At 35.1% G+C, this 22056-nt stretch overlaps 1 protein-coding gene across 1 annotated transcript; it reads right to left on the reverse strand.

Annotated features, from left to right (window-relative positions):
- Window positions 1-9079: 9079 nt before the first annotated feature.
- LOC148581751 (uncharacterized) lies at window positions 9080-9626 on the reverse strand. Its single transcript, XM_088493515.1, has 2 exons — window positions 9201-9626; window positions 9080-9148 (listed from the first exon to the last, which is right to left on the reverse strand). Exons 1-2 carry the CDS (start codon window positions 9624-9626, stop codon window positions 9080-9082), a joined length of 495 nt encoding a protein of 164 aa, XP_088349641.1.
- Between the last annotated feature and the right edge of the window lie 12430 nt (window positions 9627-22056).

The raw sequence follows: 22056 nt of genomic DNA on the forward strand, positions 1-22056 counted from the left end.
TCTACTACGTGCAGTGACTATTCTGTGTACTATGAAGATATTTTTATGTGAAAAATAATTATTAAGATGTTATCAAGTATTAGGTAAAATAGTTTAGTCGAATATGTTAAATTATCTAATAATTCTCGCTTATTATCTTTTTATGAAAATATTTTTATGTAAATGGTCACTATATATACATATTAGGTTGCGTCTTTGGTGGCCGCGGTGGCTATGCGCTGACTGTCCAATGGGATGTTGATATTTGGAGTTCTTATTAGTGTCGTTAACATGTGTTTAAGAGATTAAGCATGGTTAATGCTTCATCCTTTACTACGGGGATACATTGCAAATATGTAATGTTGCAAGGTTATGAATGTCAATTGGCAGAATCGCCTTCATCAAGAAACGGGGATGTTGGCGGCTGTCGGAGAACGTCGTTGGAGAAAATCAGCTGCTTGAATTGAAGTGGAGGTTGCAGGCGTTGGGTATGTGTGGATTGTGGTCGGCTTATTAGTGGTAGCTATGGTCGAAGGTGGAAGCTGATTGTCAAGTTAATTGCTTGTTAACCGATGAAGAAGGAGACGAAGGTGACATGTTTTTGTAAAAATCCAACACAACCATAATTTTTTGTTTTACTCTGGTAACAAAGCAATGACCTGTAATGGAGGTCTTCACACATGTACTGTTATGGATTGAAGGTCGGTAGTTGCGGATAGTTGATAAGTGGAGAAGATTATGAACAACGGAGACTTTTTTTATCGGCTTCTTTTGGTTCCGACAAGTTTTTATGATCCAAATCACTTTATCCAACTTTTTTGTATCATTTCTTTTATTTTAGCCTCAAAATAATTCTCAGCTATTTCTTCAAAAAAGATGGACCTTTCTGGTGGCTTCGTTATCATCTGGTGGTGGTCTATGGACGACTTGGAGGGAAATAGCAGACCAATACAGCAGAGGAAAGATAGCAACGAAAATCAACCATGAATGAGCAAAGGAATTCAGGAACCGGAGGAGATTTCTTAGAGTGGGCGACGACTATGAAGATCAAGGGAGGGAGATTTGATTTTGGGAGCTCTGGTCTGTGACAAGAGGCATTTCTGAAACCGAGTTGCATCATTATTCCTTGATGGGTGTGGGAAAATGGGTAAGCGGGGAGGGTCCGTTGGTAACAGACCGGCCAACAGGAGCTTCGATGACAAGAAGCTGTTCCAGGAAACATTTATCTTCCACAACGACCATAGAGTAAAACGCAGGAGATACATTCAACGGAGTTGGATCTGAAATTTCAGATTGGGTTGGAAACTGGGTTAGGGACTAGATCTCTAATGGCGATGGGTAGAATATTTGGGTTAGGTTTGTGATAAGCGCTAAATAACGGTTTAGAAATTCACAATTTATAACCGGAATTTATAAAGCTCAAGTTGTTGTAGATAGTTCTATACTGAAATTTAACACTCTCAAAAATAAAAGTGTCACAATTACCCTTCAAAATTAAAAGTGTTACAATTCAAAACAATCACTGGGAGTTTAATCTCTAATCGTTTTTCCTTGTAATTACAATTGAGTGCATTATCATTAACTATAAGAAAATCGGGAGTTTTGATCACAATTAAAAAAAAATTAAATAGCACAAAATTAAAGAGCAAACAATAAGTAAATGTTAAAAGGAATTAAACTAAAAGCAATTAAGACAATGAATTAGTAAAAGAAAGTAAATTCAAATGCTAAAAGATCTTGGTAAGAGTTGAGGGTTAAGGATCGTCATCATTGTAACTATAGTTATTAAACCCGGCTCGGTCCGGCCGGTTCGACTGGAAACTCGGTCACTCAATCACCTGATCGAACCGAGTCACTCGTTGAACCGCCCATATGATAGACCCGGTCGAATTCGGTTTGACCCGACGGGTTTCATGCGAACCCGATCACCCTCTTTGAATGAACAAACCCTAACTCCCTAAGCCTTGTCTCTGAGTGGAACCAACCTTCCTCCCCAGCCAGCCTCGTGCCCTCGTCTCTCTGTCTCTGCTCTCTCGAGCTCGGCGTCGGCAACAGGCAACCTCTCACTCTCACCTCGTCACTCTCTCGAGCTCGGCACCAGCAGCCCCTCATCCTCACCTCGTCTCTCCCCTCATCGTCAGTTCGTCACTCCCTCGGCGTCGTTAGTTCGTCACTCTCAGTCTCTAGGTCTCTCACTTCATCGTTCTCTCGGTCTCTCACCGTGAGTCCGTGACCCTGCGTTTGCTTTGTCGGAACCAGTAAAGCAGCATCTGCTCCCTCGGGTGGTGATGGTGTCGTCTTCTCAACCAGGTTAGCTCCAGTATTTGACTCTGTTCTTTCTCTAGTTCAATGTTGATTTCGGTGAATCAGGTGGTTGTTGCTGTTTTATTTAGTTTTTAGAGTTGTTGTTGCTGTTATTTTTCTAGTTCGATGTTAATTTCGGTGAACCTGAGCAAATTTTAGAGTTGTTGCTGTTCTTTCTGTTTGTTGAATGTTGGTATTTTAGAGTTGTTGTTGATGTTCTTTCTTTGATTCGATGTTAATTTTGGTGAACCTGAGCAAATTTTATAGTTGTTGCTGTTCTTTCTGTTTGTTGAATGTTGGTTTTTTTAGAGTTGTTGATGTTCTTTCTGTTTTTTCTCTGGTTTGATGTAAATTTTAGTTAGAATTATTGTTGAATCTGGCAGTTGCTGTTGTTGTATAGTTTTTTAGAGTTGTTGAACCTGAGAAAAATTTAGTGAACTTCGGTTGAATAGTTAAATTTGTTGTTGATTATCATTAATAAACTTTGGTGGTTGTTGATTATCATTAGTTGTTGCTGCGTTGCTGTGTTTCTTTTGCTTGAATGAAAAGGCTTTCCAACTATCCATTGTACCTGAGATTGTGAGAAATCTATCCTCTTCTTTGGAGCTTGTTCTTCGTCCCTAGGGAAATGGGGTGACAATGTACAGCTTGCTTCTCCAATGGATCATTGCTCAATTCGATGGGTAATTTCTACTGGTTTACTGGGGAAGCTCTTGTTTTTCCTTCAAGAGTTGGTTGGTGGCATGGACACCTAGCCCTTTCTTATTTTTGTAATTTCTGACAATTATAGAGTTTATAATAATAGGGGGAAGACTGATTCTATTTGGGGTCATTGTAAATAAATTGTGAATTTACCGTTTGTATTATCTTTCACTCACCTTTGTTGATTTAAATTAAACAAAAAAGTATTTTTTTACTAGACTAATATATTATCTTTTTTTAGATCATTAGTTATGTTTAAAAATTAATATTGAATTATTAATGTTTGTAAAGATTTATATTTTAAATTTTAAGACATTATTTTAATTTTATTCATATAATTTTTTTTTTTGTTATGACCGGGTTAACCGGGTGAATCAGTGACCCACCGGTTGAACCAATGGCCCGATGACCCGGTCATATGATCGGATTGATTACCGGTTCATTCCGATAACTATGCTTGTAACTAACCGCAACATGATAATTATAAAGAGCAAACCCAATTTGTCAAACTCTACAAATTGAAGAAAATCAATTAGGCTTAATTAAGTATAATCTACAAGTCCTAACTAACTTATTAATTGAATTAGTAAAAGATTAGCATTAGTAGAAACAAGACTAATTAACATCTCTAAATTATCAATTAACTTGGACATTAGTAACTCAAGATCACCTAAGTTCCTAATCCAAGCTAAGAATGTAAAATCTATTATATAACTAAGTTATGCATTTTATCAAACATCTAGAGGTCATAAACATAAAACTTCATAAATTGCAAGAAATAGTAAAATCTATGGCTATCCGCCATAAGAATTCAATAATAACAGTTCAATTAAGTAAGAATAAAACGTAAAAACATCAAATTCATTAATAAAAAAATATATCCGACAAAAATGCATAAACTAAATGACATAACAAGTAACTAACTAGAAAGTGCTAATGAACTAAGATAGTAGAATAAGAAAATATAAATAAAACTAAGGGATAAGTATGATTTTGGTCCCTAACGTAGAGGCCGAAAATTTATTTCGTCCCCGGCCTTTTTTTCGCTACAAAATGGACCCCAAGGTTTCAGTTTATTTTAAAACCGTCCTTCGGACCAAAATGCCCCTATCCCTTCTTCCCCAAAATCATGCAAAGCACCAGCAGAAACACAAGCATAAGCACCACCACCACACCCACCACCACCCACCACCTACCACTACCATCATCATCATCATGGAATCATAAGAACTCAGAACCAGAACCACCACCACCACCCACCCCACCCACTGCCACTCCATCACCATCTGCATCACACCAACCAAAACTCAGAAAATCAACATCATCATCGTCATCCTCATCAGAACCCAGAACTCAGATTCAGAACTCAAACTCAGACAAACAAGAACTCAACTCAGAAAATCATCATCATCATCAAGAACTCAGAATCAGCAACGACAATACTCCAAATTCAAATTTCAGCAACAACAATGTTCCACAACAAATTTCATAAAAAATTCAGAAATTTCACAAAAATTCAATTCACAGAATTCACAGAAGAAGAAGAAGCGGCGGGCGGCGGTGCGGCGGTGCAGCGGTGGGTCGGTGGTAATATGGCGGTGGTGAAGCAGGAGAGGGGAAGCAGGGATGCTCGCTGGCGGTGGTGAAGCAGGGGAGGCTGCAGCGAGCGGTGGTGCGGCGGAAGAAGAGGCGGCGGCGGCGGGCGGACAGTGGCGGTGCGGCGGTGAGCTCATCCCCCTTCTCTCCCCCCTCCTCCCTCCCCCCTTCTCGCGCCCCACCCCCCTCTTTCTCTCCCCACCCCCGCTTCTCTGCATCCTTTCTTTCCTCTTTTTTTATTTATTTTATATTTATTTTATTTTATTTTATAATTTTTTTAATAAGGGGTAATTTGGTAATAAAAAAATAAAATTGGTAAAAAGAACGATTTTAAAACAAATTGAAATCTTGGGACCATTTTGTAGAGAAAAAAAAGGCCGGGGACAAAATAAATTTTCGGCCTCTACGTTAGGGACCAAAATCGTACTTATCCCTAAAACTAAACTAAAACAAAATTAAAAACTAAAACAAGATAGAATTAAAATAGAAATTCTAAGAATTTTACAGAGAAGTTGGATCTTTTTTCTCTAAAATTCCTACTAAAAACACCTAAGACATTATAAAAATAAGTGTATGCGAATATGTGTGTGAATCTCCTCATGGCTTGCTTCAAGTATGGCTTTAAAGTGTCCTGAAATGGACTAAAAAGGCTCCCAAATCGCAAGTCACATGCTATTTTAAGTGAGTCACGTGCTGAATAATGGATATGGTGCGTATGCTTCTCTGCAGTTTTGTAACTTTTTCATAAAATATCTACTTTTGCATGCTTTTCTTCCATCTTTTCAAGTCATTCTTGCTTTTTAAACTTTAAATAAATATATCAAAGTATTGAATGGAATAAAAATAAAATTATTTTAATAATTTTAAAGGCCTAAAAATATATTTCAACTAATTAAGCATAATTAGTAAAAAAATTATAAAGACATGCATTTTTAAAAAATAAGTACAAATTAAATTAATAATTCTATTTTTTTAATTCAAAAATCATCATAAATTATAAATTTATCAGTATGCTTTATGGACCCTAATCCACGACCAAAAAAATCTCACTCAAAAAGATTTCTAAATGAGTCACTTACTCATATAATTTTTTTTTTTTTTGACAGGTACTTACTCATATAATTTTACTACAATAAAAATTAAACAAGATGTGAATATTAAACCAACTAAACACGTTCTAACCGGGCAAAAATGCATATTTGTGTCAAACCCCTTATCATATACTCGCATCTTATTGGTGCATTAAGAGTAGCCATTATAGCTATCTTACATGATGTCACTTTGCACCTACATATTATTGGATGAATAAGCTAAAAATGTTGATATGCTGATATAGAAGTTAGAGCTAACTTGTACAACAAAGTAGAGTTGAGAGTTGATGAAATTTGAAAATGAGTTATTAGTTAGCTACGACGATGTGTCATGCTAGAATTTACTTAGCTGGATGAAGAGTAAAGCTAAATGATTAATTAGTTTAATTAGTCTTAACAATAATTAGTCCTCGACCCCTCGTGTATATAAACAAAAAAGAAAGTTTAGAGCCAGCACTTTTATTAAAATTTGGTCAGTACTTAACTAATAAAAGAAAAGTGAAGAATCTCATATCATTGGATGAAATCTCACACTATTAAAAATATCAATAATAACTAATTGATACTTACAAATGACAAAATTTACTGATCTCCTAATACTCCTCTAAACAAAATAAGGTGTACATTGTCAGGGGTAACTAATCGTAATTTAAATTCCATTTGCTTTTTTTAAAAGCTTGCTTTGCAGCTTCACTTCTGCAGAATTTGACATGGTGCGGTGAGCACGAAAAAGGTGCAAATGAAAATACCTTTGCAGATTTTATAAATTTTGTAAAATTAATAAATAATTAATCAATAAATTAATTATTATTTAAAGAAAATAAAAAAATTAATTTTATAATTTAAAAGAGTAAAAATATTAAAAATATAAATTTTGATACTAATTTTAAAAATTTTGATCTAAAACCGAAAAGTAATTTAGAGAATTGGATAATGCATTGCTGATCAACCGTGTTTAAATATACACCAATGACATCCCAAGATTCTGTAGACCCATCCTCTAGTGTTGTAAAATCTGAAACGAGCACCTATCTTTCCATGCCATAGCTGAATCCCTAGCCAAACCATTAGGATTATTCATTATGAACCACTCCTTAAAATCACATGATCTCAGCTCCAGTTCAATTTGTTGAGATTGATTCTTTAGTTTCACAAATAAAACTAATTTTAGAGGAGTGAAATTTGCACATCTCTTTTACGTTATGAATTGTCAGAGGATCTCCTAAACTCCGATAATTCCAACAAAGCATTTTCATAATTATTGGGGTGCCATTTGAAAGCTGACACCCTCCACCGTTAATCCGTTATAGCATCATGTACTAAATCATCAAAGTCTCTTTCCTTCCGCTTCTTTTGAATCCTGAAATGGACCTTCTTGCGAGTTGCTTTAAGTTTGGCTTCTTTTTATCCTTTCGGAATTCGGGATAGAGTTATCCAACTGTTGCTTAATATTTGGCAATTGAAAAACCTCAACTAATGCATTCAAGAATGGATTTATGGAGACAGTTCCACCAGGGTCCTCCAACTCACTACAAGAAAGTTTTAAAATAGCGACCGATTTTAGTGACCGAAAAAATTGGTTGCTAATAGTGACTGATTTAGCGACTGATATAGAATTTCAAGGACCAAAAAAATTTTGGTCGCTAAATCGGTCGCTAAATTACAATCAGCGACCGGTTTTAGTGACCGAAAAAATTGGTCATTAATAGCGACTGATTTAGCGACCGGTAAGTTTTTTATACGAGCAACATAAAATTGGTTGCTAAAATCGGTCACTATTTTATAACTTAGTGACCGAATTAGCAACCGAAAAGAGGGAGTAACGCTTAGGATTGTTGGTCACAAAGTCGGTCGCTATTTTTTAATTTAGCGACCGATTTTGCAACTAATAGAAAAATAAGCTGAAAAAGGTTGGTCGCTAACTCGGTCGTTAAGCTGGCGGTCGCTAAATTGGTTACTAATAGTTAAGATAGCGACCGATTTAGCAACCGCTTTGCAATAACGTTATCTCTAATCAGTCGCTAAATCAGTAGCTAATTTAAATTTAAATAGTTACTGAATTACTCTACCCAGCAGTAACCCTAACTCAGCCCCACCAATCACCATTCTCACTTTCTCAAACGGTTACTGAGCTACACTTCTCCCTCTCCACCACGGATGTGACCACAGCCGGAAGCACCGTATAACACAACACCCTCTCCATTTGCGACGTTGTCTTCTTCTGAGTTCACAGCTCCATTTGCATCGTCGTCTTCTTAGTTAGCATCGTTGTCGTCTTCTGAGTTTGCAGCACCAGCGTCGTCGTCTGAGCTTGTAGCGCACCGTCGTCTTCTGAACTTGCAGCCGTCATTGTCATCTTCTGAACTCGTAGCCGTCATTGTCGTCTTCTGATTTTGCAGCACCGTCCCCGTCGTCTTTTTAGATCTCAGTACTATCGTCGTCGTCTTCATCAATTTCGTTGGTGAGGGTTTGGTGGCCTTGTTAAAAAATCGGTCGCTATTTTCTAATTAGCAACTAAGGTTTTAGCGACCACTGAAATCGGTTGCTATTCCGGAAATTTCTTGTAGTGGCTCACCTTCTTTTCCATCTCCACCCGTAGAATTAGAAGTTTTCTATTTACTACCCTGATTCCTTAGACCTTCTTTCATGCTAAGATTAGAAAATCCATCAAGTAGCCATGAGACCATCTCCAGTAGGGAACTCATCCCAGTTTTTATTTATGGCCCACCTGTCATAAAAAGTAACTCCACATCAGCTTTTGCGTCTTAAACAGTAAATAGGAACTCAAAGCATCTCTCTCTTCTCCATTAGGAGGAACTAACTTTAGTCCCTGTTGTGGTCCCACTTAATTAATTAATTAAAATACTTAAAATTAATGTAATTAATTTTTTTCAATAATATAATTTAAATTTATAAATTTAAAAATAATTCACTATTAAAAGATATTAATATTAAATAAATTCATATATAACAATAATACACAATATATAATTCGGGATTACACTAATTTGTAAAATTACTTAATACAAAGAAAAACATAATTAAGCTCTATAGTTGACGACAAGCATTGTAAATTGCCATATGTTTTCAATCAAGTCCTCTTTCAATTGTCTATACTGCTGCCTATTTCGAAGTTGGGCATTTTTTTGGAGAAATTGATGGTATGGTGCAAAACCTTCTTCTTCCAGCTGAGGTTGTGATAAGCCATTTTCGACATCATCCTACTCTAAACCTTGAGCAAAATTTCCTGCATAAGTGTCTCTTTCATCCTTAACAATCATATTATGCAATATAATACAAGCTCTCATTATGTTGGCAAGCTTCTTCTTTTCCCAGAAGCGAGCTGGACCACGTAAAATTGCAAAGCGTGCTTGCAACACTCCGAATGCTCGCTCCACATCTTTTCTTTACTCTTGTTGATATTGTGCAAATAACTTGCGTTTCTCCCCTTGTGGCCTATTCAGGATAAATACCATCTGCTAAATAGTATTGCATAGTATAATTATTACCATTAATAGTATAATTTACCTCCGGAGCACGGTCATTTAGAATATCAACGAACACTGGAGAACGATCTAACACGTTGATATCGTTATTTGAACCGGAAACTCCAAAAAATGCATGCCATATCCAAAAGTCTGAAGATGCTACGACCTCAAGTACTATGGTTGCAACCCCACGATAACCACTCATGTACATACCTTTCCACGTCTTTGGACAATTTTTCCATTGCCAATGCATGCAGTCAATGCTACCCAACATGCCAGGAAAGCCACGACCCTCCGCCATTTGTAGCAGGCGTCGTACGTCATATGGATTTGGTTTTCGCAAATATTCATCCTCGAACGACGAAATGACACATTCAACAAATTTTTTCAAGCATTCAATTGTAGTGCTCTCGCCTATATGCACATAATCATCAACAGCATCAGCTGCTACGCCATATGCTAACATCCGTATCACAGCGGTACATATTTGGAGTGGTGACAAGCCTCTTCTTCCAGTTGCATCAACCCTCTATTGGAAATACGGATAGATGTTTGAGAGAGCGTCTACTATCCGAAGGAATACATGTCTTCTCATTCGAAATCTCCGTCGGAAAATGTAAGCATTATACACCGGTTCATCTGCAAAGTAATCTTGGAAAAGGCGATCATGTCCTGCTTCTCGATCTCTATTGATCCATCTAAGAGGAGTTGGGATAGAGCTTCTATCGATATCTTCTTCTTCTGAATCTTCGAGTAAACACTCATCGATCTAATTATCTCTGAGTGTGTTATCTTGTCGTCTTCTTTTGCCATACAAAGCCTCATTAAACATATCATCAAAATTTCTAGCCATATCTAGAAATGTAATTTTTAGTTCTTTTTCAAGGTGAGAAACAAGAGTTGAAGTGAAGTTACAGAGTCATTGATAGTTGAAATTTATAAGTGTGTTTGCAATAAGTACCTACTCCTCAACAGCTAGTTTTACAATGGCTAGTTTTGCAACGGCTAGTTTTGCAACGGCTAGTAACAGTCACTTTCATGAACAATAAGGCACAATAATATTGACTAATTTAAAAAATTACATCAAAAATAAATAAAATAAGCTACATCACATACCAGTAATACGCAATAAAAATAAAAACATACTACATAACTCTACGAATACAAGGAACGATTAAGTAAACCACTTCGCGATTATTTTCTCACATGCAATCTCATGAAGAGCTCGTCGTTTTTCACTCATTGTAGACGTGTCAGCATTAAATATTTGCATATCTATTTCCCTTTTCCTTTCCTTAGCCATCCTTTCCATTTCCCTTTCTTTTGCATTTATCTCTATTTCTTTAATATACATCTGAGTTTGTAATTCTTGTTCTTTCATTGCCGTTTGAGTTTGTAATTCCTGTTCTTTCATTGCCGCTTGAATTTGTAACCCCTTCTCCTTCATTGCCATAATCTTTGCTCTATGTGCCCTCTCCTCTTCTCTTTCTTTTTCCCTATCCATTAGTTCCTTTTCTCTAACATACTTAATATCTTCCATGAGAGATAATTTTTTAACAACCGATGATTTCTTTTCGCTAAGATCTTCAGACATTTTTGCTTTTTCCTTACCTTTTCGCTTGCTCTTCTTTGATCCTTGTGGGCGAACGGGAGAGTCCACACTGGGTTCGTCTGCCAACAGTGTATTTGGGTTTGATGAGGATGAGTATGCTCTAGTTGCACTAACCTTGGTTCTCTTTGAGCCTCCGCTTTGTGTAGGTAGTTGGCTTCTCCATTTTTGCTCCAAATGAAGCATGTTCCAATACCTCTCAAAAGTGAATTTTTGACCATAACTTGTGGAATAAAGTTTATATGCCAACTCCTTTATATCATCAGCGTTTGAACCACTCCTTATGTTTCGACTAGCTTGATCGTAGCAACCAGCAAATTGTGCAACAGCCTTGTTGATCTTATACCATCGTTTCTTACATGTAACTACCCCCATTGTCATGTCGGAGCAAAATTCTACACAGTAGCTGTGAATTCGACTCCAAAATGTTTCTCCCTTTTGATCGGTACCAACTATAGGGTCAGTTGAAACATTTAACCATGCATTGATCAGCATCTCATCCTCTTTTCAATGCCAATATTGAATACTATGTTGCATCCGATCTTCAATATCATCATCATTGAGGTCGATAGCATCTAATCCACAAGGGTTGGCAAAATCTGAATATTGCGAATTTGGACTAGATTGTATCGGAGTCTGAGAGGATGGGTTAGAAGAGCCACCAACACCAGATGAGTTATGTCGTGATGCACTGAATTGAGTTGAAAACGGCAAAGATGTTGGATTAACATTTCTGATTGTTGGCCCAACCGTGGAGAGCTCTCGACCACCGGGGAGAATTCAGGGAGGAATCAAGTGAGAGAACATAAGATGAGAAGACACCACAACCAACTCAAAACCTTAAGGTGTCAAGTTAATGGGTCTCTCATCTTATAAACTCCTCACTCTTCCATGCTTTCTTTGATGTGAGACTAATTTCAACACTCCTCACACTTGCAACACTAACACCGATAGAGGGGTTAAATATGGATGAAAATGGAAAACGTGGTGTTTGTGAATTTTGATTTTGTGGTTGGAATATAGGAAATTGATTATTATAAGGAGTTTGAAAATTGAAATTAGGAAGATTTTGTGGATTTGAATTTTGAAATGTATTTGGTAGTGTGAAGTTTTGATTTGGAACTTGAGAGTTTGAGGTTTGAGATTGTTGGGTATTTGGAGTTTGAGAAAAAATTGTAAATAATTGAAAAAAGAATTGAGTTGGTTTGGATCTATTTTTTCGAACAAAAAAAATATCAGCAGTAATAAAATATTAATTTATTAATAGTAACGGTAACATATTAACGGCTAGTTTCCAACAGCTAATTTTGCAACGGCTAATTTTACAACTGCTAGTTTTAATAATGTGGTGAGCATTTTAAATTTTAAAAATAAAAATAACCAACCCAACAAAAAATTATTTTGTAAAGTGTAAAAATTAAATTTATTTTTTGATGTAAGTAAATTTAATTAATTATAATTTAATATAATAATATAAATAATATTTAATATTAATTATGATATAAATAATTAATATAAATTATTAATTAAATAAAAATTTAATTATTTAATCTAATTAATTATTATTTAAATAATTAATATAAATTATTAATTAAATAAAAATATAATTATTTAATTTAATTAATTATTATAATTATTATTGAATTAATTATTATTTAATTATTTAATATATCTATTTAACTAATTAACATTTTATATAGTTATTTATTTTTTAAATAACTTACCAAATGACAAATTGTTATTGGGTATATGGAGTCTCCATTCAGAGGGATCAGACTCTCTCTTCTCGAAATTGGTGTAGGAACTCAACTTCTTCCCCTCTTCAACGTATAAATTCTTCTTTCCCTCTGACACTACAATAGACGGACTCCAAATTTTCTTTCGTTGGAGATGCTCTGAGGGAGGGGGTTTCTTTTTATGTTGGACAGCATGCAGCTACTCCTTTTTTGGGTAGGAATGTTTCAAAGGAGTCACTCCGCTATCAGCTTTGATCTCGACTATGACTTTTACAATTTTAGAAATGGTATCTCTTATTTTAAACATAACAACATTGTCAATAGTACTAATTTTCTGTCGCAGCTTTTTACCCACGTCAATGGTTTTATAAATTTTCGGGAGACCAATATGGTGCTTTTTTTTTTGGACATTTTCAAAAATAAAAATAAACTTTTTATAGTTTATTACTTTATGCCAAATAAACCCTAGTGGTATGGAATTTTTTAAATAAAAATTTTAAATATTTTTTTGTATTTTATTAGTTATCTCATTTATAGTATAAACAAATTAATTATGAATATATTTTGTTATACGGTAAATGAGATGAAACACAAATTTTAAACAAATAAAACGGATACATCCCTAATATATATAAATTGACTTACTCAATATCTTGTTTACAGTGTAAATGATATATATTTATAATTAATTCTTTTATATTGTAAACGAAATATGAATATTTATAAGTATAAAAATATAATTTTTTTAAAAAAATAAAAAAATATTAATAATTTAATTTGAATCGATTTAAAAAATAAAAAAAATAATATATTTTGTACTATTTAGATTGACTTTAATTATTTATATCTCATATAAAATTTAAATTTTAAATTGATAATTTCTTATTATTAACGTTTGTTTGTACTATTAAACGCGTATATGGTTGTATTCAACTTTCAATCCTCTTTAATTTGATTCTTCCATCACTTTTTTTAAATTCCTTATTTATTAGTTTTTAATTTTCATTTATCTTTTTCGATTTTTTAGAAATTAGATTTAAAAATCGTCCACTATTCCACTAATGAAGATTTGAAATAGCACATTATTTTTTCAGAAATTTAGAAGTCTATATATTGCAAACTCTATCTTTTCTTTAACCAATTCATTTTTTGTTTTAAAAATTTGTAATTTAAATTTTATTAATTTAATTTCAAAAAGTTTAATACAAACAAACGTCATAAAATTTATCTATATAGAACAAAATTTTAAATTTTTTAAGTACTTTTTTTTATTACTAATTTAAACATGTTAGTTTCTATAAAAATAATGTGTTAATTTTAAATAGACAATTTTAAATTACTAGTTTTAGATTAATAGAGGATACAATTTACGTACAAAAAAGTCACTAACAATCAAATTAGATTAGAACATTATTCTTTTTCATTATTTAAAACGGTCTATTTTAAAAAAAAATTAATACAAAAAGACATGAGGATGTTACTAATTTAAAATTTAGATAAGATATAAATTAATTAAAGTCGATCTAAGTCGTAATAAAATATATCGATTTTTACTTTCTAAATCGATCTATATTAAATTATTAGTATTTTTTATTATTTTAAAAAATTATATTTTTATACCTATAAAAATTATATTGTTATTGAAGGGTATTTACAAATTTGATTAATTAATAGTATTGATATTATTATTAATATTAATAAACGGTTACTAACCGTTTAGTACCATTTGGTTGAATGGACACAACCTTTTAAGGATTGTGTATGTTCAAAATATTGTGTCTATTGGCTAAAGGGACACAACTCTTTAAGAATTGTGTATGTTCAAAACATTGTATCTATTGGCAATAGAAAAGGCACAACCATTTGTATACGTAACTAATCATAATTGCTACGTGCAATATGTATAAACAAGTCCTTGTCCACTATTTCAGAAACACAAGTATTAAGTGTACATTTTAATCAACTATTAAGAAATTTTCTTTGTTCAAGAGAGTTGAGAATTTCTTGCTATTGCTAATTAAGAAATTCTTAGGTTTCATTGTATCTTGGGAGAGTATTGTCATCAACCCTATAGCAACTAAGTGTGATGACAAATATCTCTCTAAAGAAAGCGATCTAATCGTGCCTTGAAACTACTACACAAATATAAGATTTTGTCATCTTCTCATACTACTATACGCAACAATTTTAGAGAGATATTTTTTGAAGATGGCACAAGATCAAAACACTACGTTCAAGGTCATGAATCAAGAGTTTGTCAAATTAGATCGCTTTGATGGAACGAACTTCAACCGTTGGAAAGACAAGATAATGTTTCTTCTTTTAGTTCTCAATCTTGCATATGTGATTGACCCAAAGATTACATCAATTGCCGATGCCGCTAAAAATTCTACACCGGAAGAGAAAGAAAAGATTGTTCAATTGAAAAAGAAATGTGATGAAGATACTTTTGCATATTGAGGTCATATTCTCAATATTTTATCCGACCGACTCTATGATCTCTACATGTCAATTCAATCACCATTAGAGATTTGGAAATCTTTGGAAGAAAAGTACAATACCGAACGGCAAGGAATAGATAAGTTTATTATGATGAAATATTTTGAATTTATTATGAATGATACTATGCCTGTCATGGATCAAATTCATGAATTACAAATCCTTGTAAGTAGACTTCGTGATCTACAAGTGGTGATCCCTGAATCATTACAAGTTGGAGCAATTATTTCAAAATTGCCTTCATCTTGGAATGGTTATAGGAAGAAACTTTTACATCTTGGTGAGGACTTCACAATTGAGAAATTACTAAGGCATATACGTATAGAGGAGGAAACTTGAAAACGTGATGCTGTGTATCTTTCTCAAAGTTCTAAAGTGAATTATATTGGTGAAAACAACACCAATAAGAAGAAAAGAAAGTTCTCTAAAGATTCAAAGTAAGATATATAAGAAGAGACAAAGAGAGTGTTATCATTGTCACAAGAAAGGACACTATATTAAAGAATGTAGACTTTTGAAAAAGGAAGCACCAAAGACCAACTTAGTGGAAGAGAACGATCTAATTGCTATGGTTGTAGAAAAAGTACAAAACATGCATATTGGCATGGTTACAAAAGTTAACATATCAATACAAGGAAAATCACTTGAATGGTGGTTAGATTCAGGGGCTACTGTTCACGTTTGCAATGATCGCAACCAATTCAAAACATATGAAAAAGTGAACAATAGAGAGGTCTTAATGGGCAATGACAACTCAGCCAAAGTTTGTGGTCAAGGAATTGTGGAATTGAATTTTACATCTGGAAAGAAATTAAGTTTAATAAATGTACATTCCAGATTTGAGAAAAATTTAGTTTCTATTAGTCTCTTGTGTAAGAAAGGATTCAAAGTTGTAATGGAATCCGATAAAGTGATATTGTTTAAGAATGATGTATTCATAGGAAAAGGATATTGTACTGAAGGCATGTTTAAACTTAGTATTAATAAAGTGAATGTTTCATTGTATGTTGTTGATTCTTGTGATTTATGGCATAGTAAATTAGCACACTTAAATTGCAAATCAATTGAATATATGCAAAAGAATAACTATATTGATCTTAGTAACAAGGATTTTAATAAGAAATGTGATATTTGTATACAATCCAAAATTACTAAGAAACTTTTTTCTAAAGTTGAAAGAAATACACATTTATTGGAGTTGATTCATAGTGATATTTGTGAAATAAATGGCAATATTACTAGAGGAGGAAAAAGATATTTTATAACTTTTATTGATGATTGTTCTAGATTTACTTATGTGTATTTGCTCAGAAATAAAGATGAAACTTTTGAAATGTTTAAAAAATATAAAATGGAAGTGGAAAATATGCATAATAAAAAAATAAAAGTTCTTCGTAGTGATCGAGGTGAAGAATATTTTTCTAATAAATTTGATCACTTTTATGAATTACATGGTATTGTGCATGAATCTTCCGCTCCATATACTCCGCAACAAAATGGTTTAGCAGAAAGGAAAAACTGTACCTTAGTGGATATGGTTAATTCAATGTTACTAAATGCAAAATTGCCTTACAATTTGTGGGGTGAAGCATTATTGACATCATGTCATATCCATACTAGGATACCATCAAGACATAGAAAGGTTTCTCCTTATGAAATTTGGAAAGGAAGGAAACCTAATTTAAATTATCTTAAAGTGTGGGGGTGTTTAGCCTTTTATCGAGTTCCTGATCAAAAGAGAACCAAATTGGGGCTAAGAGCCATAAAAGGCACTTTTATAGGATATGCTCAAAATTCTAAAGCATATAGAATATTAGACTTAGTGTCTAATGTAGTTGTTGAATCAAGAGAAGTAGAATTTATTGAAAATAAATTTATCAATGATTCAACTTCTAATTCAGAGTATCCCCAAAATGATACTAATATTTCACAAGAAATAAATAATCAAAATAATAAACGTCTAAGCGACAAAAAGTTGATTGAACCAAGGAAGAGCTTGAGAGTAAGAAAAGAAAAGGTCTTGGGTCCAGATTTTATTTCTTCTCAGGCTATCACCTTTTTGGTAGAAGGAACTAGAAATTCTGTAACAAACAAGATTCCTATTGTTATGAACATAGAGGGTGATCCTCAAGCATTCAAAGAGGCTATGACTTCAAGGGATTCTTCTTTTTGGAAAGAAGCAATAAATGATGAAATGGACTCAATATTATCTAACAATACTTGGGTCTTAGTTGATTTGCCTCCAGGATCAAAACTTATAGGATGTAAGTGAGTATTTAGAAGAAAGTATAATACTGATGGTTCATTACAAACCTTTAAAGCAAGGTTAGTAGCCAAGGGGTTTAGACAACAAGAAGGTCTAGACTATTTTGATACCTACGCACCTGTGACAAGAATGACTTCTATTAGGAATCTTATAGCATTAGCATCCATACATAAGCTTCATATACATCAAATGGATGTTAAAACGGCTTTTCTAAATGAAAATCTTAACGAAGAAATTTATATGGAGCAACCGGAAGGCTATGTGCTGCCTGGAAATGAAAAGAAAGTTTACAAATTAATTAAGTCTTTGTATGGGCTAAAACAAGCGCCTAAACAATGGCATGAGAAGTTTGATTCAGTGGTGTTATCAAATGGCTTCTCACATAATAGTGCGGATAAATGTATTTACTCAAAATTTACTAAAGATTATGGAGTAATCATTTGTTTATATGTTGATGATATGTTAATCATCGGAACAAATTTAGAAAGAATTCGTATAACGAAGGAGTATCTAACTTTTAAATTCAAGATGAAGGATTTGAATAAAGTTGATACAATATTAGGCATAAAGGTGCATAAAAATGAAGTTGGCTTTACTTTAAGTCAATCTCATTATATCAAAAAGGTATTGAAAAAAATTGATCATCTCACAATTAAAGAATCAAATACGCCGTATGATTCTAATCTTAAATTAGAAGGAAACATGGAAAGACCTATAGTACAATTAGAATATGCTAGTGCTATAGGAAGTTTAATGTATGCAATGCATTACATTAGACCTAATATAGCATTTGCTGTGTGCAAATTATCAAGGTTTACAAGAAAGTCTAGCAATCAATATTGGAAAGCCATAACAAGAGTTCTTGGATATCTCAAGAAAACCATAAACTTAGGATTACATTATAGTGATTATCTCGCAGTTTTAGAAGGTTATTCCGACGCAAGTTGGATTACAAATCTTAGTGACAACAAATCCACTTCAGGATGGATTTTCACCATAGGTGGTGGAGCAATAAGTTGGACCTCAAAGAAACAAACATTTATTACATATTCTACTATGGAGGCTGAGTTTGTAGCTTTATCAGCCGCAGGTAAAGAAGCAGAATGGTTAAGAAATTTGTTATATGATATAAAGCTGTGGCCACTGCAGACGACAGCCATTTCAATCTTCTGTGATAGTGAATCAACCATGTCTCGAGCATATAATAAGGTTTATAATAGAAACTCTAGACATAAGTTTGAGACATGAATTTGTGAGGCAACTAATAGATGATGGTGTAATTACCATCACTTATGTAAGATCTCAAGGAAATTTAGCAGACCCTTTGACTAAAGATTTGTCAAAGGATAAAATCAAAGAAACTACTGCTAAAATGGGATTAAAACCTATTATTGCTAAATGATGGGAACCCAACCTTATTCTAGTTGACCACTAGCTTCAGGGTTTAATGGGTAATAATAAGTTATTTAGCAATTGGAGCACTAAGGTATAGGATTTAGTGCTATTTACAATAAATTAGGAGGGTGAGTTTAAACTCTTAATGGAATGATAATAGTATCTATCAAAAGATTCTACCTATATGAATATAAGAGTGGTGCCGCTCTAATCGAGAATTTTAGAGGTTTTATTCTCGAAAATATTCATGAAACCAGGATGAGCACAAGGCCATATAAGTGCTTAAAATTGTAAACTCTTGAACTTGGAGGGTATAAGTAATGTGTGTGATTTTTGGTACTAGCATATGAAGTATATGTTTAATCGATTAGACACCTATTACTTCGTTAGAACTTTAAAATTTACACTAAAAGAATGTTTAATCTTAGTGACACATTCTTTATGCATATACTTATATGACATTTAGATTTTGTAAATAGTGGGAATTGAAGGGTATTTACAAATTTGATTAATTAATATTATTAATTATTCATATCCTGGGTCGAGCTATCCGACCCGGAATGATCAATGATAAAGCGAATGACCTCTTCAGGTCGAGCGGACCGACTTCTTCTTAAAGAACTCGGCCGTGTCAACAAAAGAGCCCAGTAAAGGGCCCAAATGGAGGCACACGACCCAAATCCAAAGGCACTTCAAGCCTATAGAGATAAAGGCGGTTCCCTTGAAGATAAGCTGACTTCACTCAAAATAAGATAAGATAAGATAAAGTAACTAACTTATCTTACCCGAAAGGTCAGCCCACATTACTATAAATACACTGGAGCACCCAGGTATAACTCATATTCTGATTCTACATAACACCTGTTTAATACCCATGCTAACTTAAGCATCGGAGTCTCTTGCAGGTACCCCCCACCCTTCGGTGACAGAGGATCAGCAGCACATTCAAGTCCAAACAAGTCGGACGTACCAGCTCCGGTCACCATTCACCAGCCGGACACATCGGTTCTGACCAGCACAGAAGATCTCGTCTGAGATCGACCTACAGTTTCAGGTAACCCTCGGAACATTGGCGCCGTTGCCGGGGAACCTGGAAGTCATCCCATCACCATGGCGGACAACCATGACAACGACCACGACTCAGATCTAGAAAATAGAACACCGCACAAAAATGCAATGGAGACAAAAATTCAGCTAAACCGGGAGCAATAGAAGCCCTTCAAGATCGCTTGAAGAAGAAACCCAACGACAACGAGAAATCGGAAAAGATCTACAAAAAGAAGTACGACGACGTCGAGAATTGGAAGACAAGTTACAGCAATTAGAAGCCGATCTCAAATTAAAAGCCCCTCGGGTCACTCCTGAGGAAAGCTCACGCAAAGAACAGGATCCGTTCACCAGGGAAATCATGAAAACCAAAATTCCAAAAGACTTCAAACTCCCGGATACGATTTTGTATGACGGCACCACCGATCCCAACCATCATCTCAGCAATTTCAGAAGCAGAATGTACCTTACCGATGCCTCAGACGCCGTTCGCTGCAAAGTCTTTTCGACAACCCTCACGAAGACGGCGATCAGATGGTTCGACAGCTTACCTCCCAAGTCCATCTCAAACTTCGACGACTTAGCCGGAAAGTTCCTTGCCAGATTCTCCATCCAGAAAGATAAAGCTAAACACGCCCCCAGTCTACTAGGGATCAAGCAAGGAGATCGGGAGAGCCTCCGCAACTACATGGAAAGATTCAACAAAACATGCATGGACATACAAAGCTTACCCACAGAGGGCGCCATCATGGGACTTATCAACGGCCTACGAGAGGGACCTTTCAGCCAGTCTATATCAAAAAAGTATCCGACCTCCTTAGACGAAGTGCAGGAACGGGCAGAAAAATACATCAACATGGAAGAAAACGCTCGGTTAGGAGAGACCTCAAAATCGGGGGCCTCCTACCGTGACAGAGACAAGGAATCTAAAAGAAAAGAAGACCAACAAAGGGAGAAAATTAAAAAATACCATAATTATACTCCCCTCAGAGCATCCCTAGTCAAAATATACAAAGAGGTCTGCCATACAGAAAAAATTCCCCCAGCACAGCCCCTCAAAGGAAAAAGAGGAGGAGGAAATCGGAAGGAATATTGTGAATATCATTGGGTCAGAGGACACGCCACCAACGAATGCTTCGACTTAAAAAATATCATAGAAAAATTGGTGAGGGAAGGAAAATTAGATCGATTCCTGGCCACCCGAGATGATGATCAAAGAAAAAGACGAAGGGATGAAGATACCGAACGAACAGAACGATCTCCTCGGACACCAGAAAGACATGTCCACATGATACATGACGGATTCGCAACAGGAGGGATCTCCAAATCTTCCCGCAAAAGGTATCTCAAAGAAGTATATCATGTCGAAGGAGGGGAGGAAGCACTCAACATCCCAGCGATAACATTCACTAAGGAGGATGCGTCCGGCATCATCACAGGACACGACGATCCCATGGTCATCACTATCATATTGGCAAACGCCAACCTACACCGCACCTTAATAGACCAAGGGAGCTCTGCCGACATCTTATTCAAGACAGCCTTTGATAAACTCGGCTTAGAAGAAAAAGAACTTAAGGCATATCCAAACAGTCTGTTCGGGTTAGGAGATACCCCGGTTCGACCACTAGGATATATATCACTACATACAACCTTCAGAAAAGGAGACCAATCCAGGACCCTCAAAATAGACTACATCGTAGTCTATGTAAGTTCAACTTATAATGCTCTCATAGGTCGGACAACACTCAACCAACTCGGCACAATAGTCTCGACCCCACACCTATGTATGAAGTTTCCAACTCCAAAAGGGATAGCCACGATAAAAGCTGACCAAAAGATGGCACGTCGCTGTTATAACGAAAGCCTAAACCTCAGAGGCAAAGGAGAAGAGTTCCACGCAATCGAGTTGGGCGGAGTTCAACGACAAGAAGATCTTCGCCCCCAACCAGAGGGCGAGATAGAAAAAATTCAGATCAGGGACACCTCGGAAAAAATAACTAATATCGGCACAATCCTCAAAGGAGATTTAAAAGAATTGCTAATACAATTCTTACGAGATAATGTCGACCTCTTTGCATGGAAAGCCGCGGACATGCCAGGCATAGACCCTAAGCTAATGTGCCACAAGTTGGCGGTCTACCCAGGATCTCGACCAGTACACCAGAGACGAAGAAAGCTTGGGCCAGAGCGATCCCAGGCTGTGGAAGAGCAAGTACAGGCACTGCTGGAAGCCGGATTTATAAGAGAAGTTAAATACCCGCTATGGCTAGCCAACGTCGTCTTGGTGAAAAAATCGAATGGGAAGTGGCGAATGTGCACCGATTACACCGATCTCAACAAA

Source organism: Arachis ipaensis, chromosome B10 (genome assembly GCF_059453495.1).
Source record: "Arachis ipaensis isolate K30076 ecotype BB chromosome B10, ASM5945349v1, whole genome shotgun sequence".
Taxonomy (NCBI): Eukaryota; Viridiplantae; Streptophyta; class Magnoliopsida; order Fabales; family Fabaceae; genus Arachis; species Arachis ipaensis.

Coding starts and splice junctions, on each gene's coding strand:
- LOC148581751 (XM_088493515.1), bottom strand. CDS start 9,626: ATGTTAGCATATGGCGTAGCAGCTGATGCTGTTGATGATTATGTGCAT. Junction 9,149..9,200: donor TAAATGACCGTGCTCCGGAG/GTAAATTATACT, acceptor ACTATTTAGCAG/ATGGTATTTATCCTGAATAG.